The 7,190-nt window shown below is 51.7% G+C and overlaps 1 protein-coding gene across 1 annotated transcript in view; it reads left to right on the top strand.

The window, feature by feature from the left end:
- MGST2 (microsomal glutathione S-transferase 2) overlaps nucleotides 1-6,951 on the top strand; it is an 11,712-nt gene extending 4,761 nt beyond the window's left edge. Inside the window, exons 3-5 of the mRNA XM_060179076.1 lie at nucleotides 1,802-1,872; nucleotides 6,320-6,401; nucleotides 6,725-6,951. Coding sequence (XP_060035059.1) covers nucleotides 1,802-1,872; nucleotides 6,320-6,401; nucleotides 6,725-6,857 — 286 coding nt within the window. The 3' untranslated portion in view covers nucleotides 6,858-6,951. The remainder of the gene's footprint in view (nucleotides 1-1,801; nucleotides 1,873-6,319; nucleotides 6,402-6,724) is intronic.
- Nucleotides 6,952-7,190: the final 239 nt, after the last annotated feature.

The raw sequence follows: 7,190 nt of genomic DNA, 5'->3' as shown, positions 1-7,190 counted from the left end.
CGTGAAGGACACCCGCTGCCATGTGCCACTCGCGGCACCTACACACCAGGGGCTCGCTTGCCTTGCACGGAAGCCTTGTGCCTCTCCATTTCCTCTCCCTCACTGCTTCTCCCCATCCAGCCGCTCACTTGGTGGCCTCAGTGCCAAGTGTCTCTGCTGCTGCGCTCCTGGAGGCATCGGCCCTATCAGACAGCGCGGTGTGGCATGTTTCCTTATGCGATTCTGTTTGTTTGTTTTTGGCTTAACTTCATTCTGTACAGTATCCTGGAGCTCTTCCCACTGTGCTGCAAAGGACAAATGTCGTCTTTGGACAGGGGAGATAGCGTAAAGGTTCTGCAAAAGACTTTCCTGCCTGAGGCTCCAATGTCCCAAGTTCAATCCCCAGCCCTACCTGTAAGCCAGAGTTGAGCGGTGCTCTGGCTAAAAGTTCTGTTTTGATAGCTGGGTAGTATTCCACCGTGTAAGAGAGCCTCTTGGCAGGCCCCTGCATTGTTCACATAATTGAGTCGTTGTAAATGCTGCAGCCAAGCTGAGTGTGGTGTGACTGTGCTTCCTTTTCCTGTCTCCTGGGTGGACACCCAGAAGTGAGGAGGATTCATACTGTTTGCAGATCGATGGCCCTGAGCCCGCACTGTGGCACCTGTACCTGTGTGTAGGACAGCTCCTCAGTGCAAGGACACTCGGGGTCACCAGCTGGGAGGATGAGTGTGGAGCCCGGGGCCCTTTCTCCAGAGTCCCCGCTCTGACTCCTCACTTCTTTGGGGCGGGCGGGGGTTCTTGGGGGTTGGAGGTGACTGACTAGCATTTTTCAGACTTTGGCGAGAACACTTTAAAAAAAATTTATTTATTTATTTTTAAAAAAATTTATTTATTTATTTCCTTTTGTTGCCCTTGTTGTTTTCACTTTAAAAAAATATTTATTTTATTTATTTATTCCCTTTTGTTGCCCTTGTTGTTTATCATTGTGGTTCTTCTTATTGTTGTTGTCATTGCTGTTTTTGTTGTTGGCTAGGACAGAGAGAAATGGAGAGAGGAGGGGAAGACAGAGATGGGGAGAGAAAGACAGACACCTGCAGACCTGCTTCACCGCCTGTGAAGTGATTCCCTGCAGGAGGGAAGCCGGGGGCTTGAACCAGGATCCTTGTGCAGGTCCTTGCGCTTTGCACCACGTGCGCTTAACCCACTGCACCACCGCCCGACTCCCCACTTTTTTTTTTTTTACTTTGAAAATAGCAGTTGTAATTTCACCCAAGGCTGTTCCTTCCAACTCTTGCTAAGCTTAGAACATTCTCTCCAGTCTTAGCTGGAGCCTTGCTGCTTTTCCATGGAAGGCCTTGATCCATCTGAAAGGCAGAGATACATGAATCCTTTGGCAATTTAGATGTGCTTCCTCTGAGTCTCTCCTCACGGCAAGAGAAGCACTGCTGGCCTCAATCCCTTTCACACTCCCAAGGAGTGTTGCTGTTTCTTCACCTAGGTTTGAGGCATGGTGACACTAATTCATTAGCACAACCCCGCCACCCCCCCATCAGGGGTTAAAAACAATGGGTGCTTTTCTTTAAGCTAAAAAAAAAATCTTCCTATTCTAAACCCGGAGCCCAGAAACAAAGGTGATATCCCAACAGTGGCTTCCTTGGAGCTGTGTCCTTTCATGGAAGACTCACTTTACGTGTGAGAGACACAGTGCTGGTCCACAGCAGCTTAGTGTTTTTTGTGAGTGGCTGTTTACCACTGGGTTAAAAATGCACCGCTGTGGGGTCCCGGCTCCTCCTACCTGACACGTCTTCGTCTTTTTCCGCAGACAGAACTGTGTGGAGTTTTACCCCCTCTTCTTGGTCACCCTGTGGATGGCTGGGTGGTATTTCAACCAAGGTAAGTCAGACATGCGGGAAACCGCCGTGACGGTCGCTGTGACTTGCAGAGGCTTTATGGAGCCGCCAGGTGGCCGCAGGCACAGACAGAGCTGGTTTTCAAGAACTGATTTATTAACAAGGAGAGAAAGGGAGAGGGGGAGAACAGAGCGTCACTCTGACTTGTGCGATGCTAGGAACTGAACACTGGACCTCGAGATTTCAAGTCTAGTGCTCTTGCTGCTGGTCCACCCGAAAGTTTTTTTTTATTGATTTATTATTAGATAGTGACACAGAAATTGAGAGGGGAGGGGGATATATAGAGAGGGAGAGAGACAGAGAGACATCTGCAGCCCTGCTTCACCGCTCACGAAGCTTTCCCCCTACAGATGGGGACCAGGGGCTTGAACCTGGGTCCTTGTGCACTGCAGTGTGTGCACTCAACCAAGTGTGCCACCACCTGGCCCCTCACTGGAGAGTGTTTGATTTAATATAAGCAACACCCACTCCCACCAAAGTGCTCTGTGCTGTGGATGGGCCGACTCTGCCCGCTTTCCAACTTAATTCAGTGAATTTTGTAAAGAAAGATTTGGAACAAACTGTGAAAAAGACAAGTAAGTATTGTTAAATGGGCACTTTGGTCGATTCCAAATTATATTCCTCCATGAGGATCATTTCTGGAACCATCCGTTCCACCCGGTTCCATGGCTGCCAGTTCTTAGCAACATCGCCCCGCCAGATATTCGTCAGGATGCGGCATCATCTAAGTTCATTTCCCACGTCTACGCTCGACCGGACCTGCCAATATACGCGGATATCTTCGCCCACCCTGTCCAACGCTTGACGTCTCGTCACCCAATCTGGTCCCCTACGCCTACACTGAACTTCTCTGTTCCAGACTCTTGGAAACAGAGTTGGCAGTCAGCTGAGGTCAAGAACAAACACCTCATCACAGACCCCTGCAAGCGTCAACCCGGCTTTGACCTGGCACGTTATGATCGGGCCCTCCTCCATCGCTATCGAACAGGCCATGGCCGGTGCGCCGCTATGTTCCATCGCTGGGGAGCCAGAGACGACCCGAACTGCCCCTGCGGCTCCAGACAGACTGTGACCCACACAGTCAACGACTGCCACCTCTCCAGATTCAAAGGAGGTCTCGAAACTTGACATCAGGCTCCACCTGACGCTGTTGACTGGCTACGGAAGAAGGGCAAACGCTAGAAGAAGAAGAATGATAACCCACAACTCCCAGGACAACCAAAAGACATAAGCTTTGCCTTGTGACTCAGCTGCGGCCGAGCACAGAAAGAGCAGCTGAGGTGCTGGGCATCAGAGCTCATTCTCAACGAGCGTGCACTGTGTGCTGAATACGGCCTGATCTTCTGTTGGGGTCCTGTGGGCTTAGAGCGCTCCCGACTGGTGCTGGCTCACAGGGCAGTGTGCCGCTTTGCCGTGTACAGGTTTGAGCCAGGCCCCCATGCAGGGAAGGGAGCTGCGGTGCTGTGGTCTCTCTCCCTCTCTCCTTCTCTTCCTCTGCCAAGGGAATAAGAGAAGGAAGCCTCCACAGGAGGTGGGTTCTGGTTCTGATTTATATCATTATTATTATTATTAACTTTTAATAAAGATTCGCAGATGATTCTTTTTTTGTTTATTTTACTATTATTATTATTTCTGCCTTCAGGGTTATTGCTGGGGCTCAGTGCCTACACAATAAGTCCACTGCTCCTGGTGGCCATTTTTTGATTTTTTTTTTTTTTTTGGATAGGACAGGGAGAAATTGAGACAGAAGGAGGAGATAAGAGGGGGAGAGAAAGATAGACACCTGCAGACCTGCTTCACCGCCTGTGAAGCGACCCCCCTGCAGGTGGGGAGCCGGCGGCTCAAACCGGGATCCTTGCTCAGGTCTTTAGGCTTTGTACTGTTGCACTAAACCCGGTGTGCCACTGCCTGGCCCCTCTTTTTTCCTGCTTTACAGACGAGAAGGACAGAGCTTCGAGAAGTAGAGCGATTTGTGCTACTTAGTACCCACTAACGGAAGGAAAAGTAACCTTTAACACTGCTTTATTTTCATTTACTTTTAATTTTTTATTATCTTTATTTATTTATTGGATAGAGACAACCAGAAATTGAGAGGGGAAGGAGTGATAGAGAGGGAGAGAGACAGAGAGACACCTGCAGCCCTGCTTCACCATGTGTGAAGCTTTCCCCCCGCAGGTGGGGACTGGGTGCTTGAACCCAGGTCTTTGCGCATTGTAACATGTGCACTTAACCAGGTGTGCCACCACCCTGCCCCAATTTATGTATTTATTTTTTGAGTAAATCTTTTTTATTTTTTAAATTATTTATTGGGGAGAGACAGAGAGACACCTGCAGCCCTACTTCACCACTTGTGAAGCTTTTCCTCTGCAGGTGGAGGCGGGGGGCTTGAACCCAGCTCCCTGCACATTGTAACAGGAGTGCTCAACCAGGGCCACCACCACCAGCTCCCAAAAATTGTTTTAAAAAACGATTCACTTGTTCATTTTTATGAGAAAGGGAGAAAGCCCAGACGTATGTGGTGCTGGGGACTGAACCTGGGGCCTTGTCCACGCAAACCCAGGGCTTTACTGCCGAGCGAGTTCCTCACTCAGAGCTGTATGAATAGGTCTCTGGGGCCGAGCAGTGGCGCACCTGGCTAAGTGCACACGTCACCACGTGCAAGGACCCGGGTTTGAGCCCCCACTTCCCACCTGCAGGGGGGACACTTCATGAGCAGTGAAGCAGGTCTGCAGGTATCTATCTTTCTCCCTCTCTATTTCCCCCTCCCTTTCAATTTATCTCTGTCTCATTAAATAATATAGAAAAATGAATGAATCAATAGAAGTTTAAAACGGTAGTCAACAAAGAAGTTGCCTCTGAACTACCCAGAGAGTTCTCCCTGGCTTCACTCTGGGAGGGGGCTTCACTGGGTGGGGGCTTCACACTTACACAGATTCAAACTCAACCTGTGAGCCCCCAGGACCCCACGCACGCCCCATTCCTAGCTCCCTCTACCCCCCAATCTGCGGGTTTCTCTTATTTCTCTTGTTTGTTGTTTCTCTCTGTTGAGCTGATAGAGACTAGAAGGTGGGGCAGACGCTTGTGCCCACCTCCCCTGAGCCTGGGCCTGAGACACCTGCCGGTGTGTGAATAAGAGAACTGTCTCTATTTAAGGTGGCATTTCAGTGCCCGCAGAGAAGCTCTGGCAACCTGGCTTCTGCAAGAGGCCAGGACCTTTCACTGGGCAGGCAGCAGAATGTCTGTCACCCACAGACTTAGTTTAAGTGGGTGTGACCAAGTGTGCTTCCCTTCTGCGGCCCCAGGCAGGCAAGTCGGGTGCTTCACCACTGTGCTATCTCCCCAGCCCTCCATTTCTTGTGGGTCACGTCCTCTGTGTAGCAGTCCGCGAGTCTTGATGACTGCACACATTCCTGTGCTCCAGACCCCCAGCAAGAGACTGAACTGGGTCCGGGGCTGCGGAGCTCTGGGTACAATCTCCACACCGCGTGATGTGAGAGCAACAGACAGAAACAGGCAGGTGGGGCTCTGGTCTTGGACTCTCTCTCCTACATGCTCTCCCCCCTCTATCTTTCTCTCTCTCCTTCCCTCTCCCTGTAACCCCCCCCCCCCCACACACACACACACACCTGTCACCATACAGAAAGCCTCCCCCTGGCCTCCCCGGCAGGCCCTTTCAGATGCAGACTCTGACCCATCTCCCATCAGTTCGGGCCTGCTGGCTTCACAGGGAGCCCCAAGGGGGCTGCCTCACATAGGTGGCCGCATGCTCTCTGGTTCATGGCGCTGTTATCCTTGACTGCTCTGCTGAGTGACGTTCCTTCCACTGTGTGATGGTCACAGCCTGGGTGTCCTTTCTGTCCTGGTGAACTTCTGGGATGCTTCCATGTCTGTCTGTTGGAAATATGCCTCTCCCGGACTCAAGTGCTAGGTGCTCTGGGAGCGGGCTCGCTGGGTCACAATGCACGTCTACTTTTACAGGAAACTCCAGGCCTTTGCCCAACAGGTCAGCACCACTTTGCAGTCTCACTGCCAATGTGTGAGGGTCCCACAACCACCAACATTTGGTGCCAGTCTCTGTTCTTTTAGATTTCAGCCACCTGGAGTGAGTGAGTGAGTGTGTGTGTGTGTGTGTGTGTGTGAGAGAGAGAGAGAGAGAGAGAGAGAGAGGAATCGAAAGAGGGACGGGTCATCTCATTGTGGCTCTAAGGTTAGTCAGCTGACATTGAAGCACTTTTCACATGTTTCAGAGGACATCTGAATGAACTGTCTGAGTCTCTTGGTCATTTGAAGAGCACAGCTGCCTTCTCTTGCACTGGCGAGTCCTCCGGGCTGTGATTTACTCTGGATGTGTCCGCTGACCTACTCCACCCTCACACCATGTTTGGAGACCCCCGTCTCACTCTGTCTCGTCTCCATTCTTCTCCCTGCAGTTTCTGCCGCGTGTCTGGGTCTGGTGTACATATATGCCCGCTACCAGTATTTCTGGGGATATTCAGAAGATGCCAAAAAGAGGTAAGGAGAACCAATCTGCCAAAAACCAACCAAGTAGCCCGTCACAGTGAGCTGGCACAGCCCAGATGGCTGTGGTTGCAGAAGTAGTTGACACCTTGAGCCCCAGGCTGCACGGGGGAAGCCCTGCAGAGAGCTGGCACTGTCTCCACAAGGCCAGCAGGGGAGGCCCTGCTGGGCCCCAGTAAGTCTTGGCTGTTTAGCAGGGCATCTGAGCATGGGTTGAGCATGGCCCGCCACTTCCATGTGGGCTCTGCGCAGGGCCGCGTGTCAAGCCGAGCCTGCAGGGAGTCCCAGTCTCCCCTCCCGCCTCCGTCTGCTTGCAGGCTCTTTGGTTTCCGCCTGGGCCTGGGCGCTCTGGCCTTTCTGACCGTCCTTGGCGCCCTGGGGGTTGCAAATAGCTTTCTGGACGAGTACCTGGACTTCAGTCTGGTCAAAGAGCTGAGGAGACGCACCTAGTGGCCATCCCCTGCCCCTGTGGGCAGACGCCAGGTACACGCTGAAGGCTGTGGACCCCTGTGCAAGCTGAGAAATAAAAGTGGTGTTGTGTTGTTCTTGAAGTGGTTATGTAGAAACCACCCTTTGGAAAACAGACTGCTTACAGATGAAAGTTTGGGTCAGGAGAGGGCTTAGCAGGTAGAATGCACAGCCTGCAAGAGGCCCTGGGTTCAAGCCCTGACACTAGATATCCATCATGGAGGGTGGAGCGGTGGTTGGCGTTTCTTCCTCCCCTCTAAGTGTATAACAGACATGAATGTGGCTGGGGAGGGAAACACAGGGCTTGTCTGCGTG

This window comes from Erinaceus europaeus, chromosome 19 (genome assembly GCF_950295315.1).
Source record: "Erinaceus europaeus chromosome 19, mEriEur2.1, whole genome shotgun sequence".
Lineage (NCBI taxonomy): Eukaryota > Metazoa > Chordata > Mammalia > Eulipotyphla > Erinaceidae > Erinaceus > Erinaceus europaeus.
This window is presented reverse-complemented; position numbering and strand designations above follow the sequence as displayed.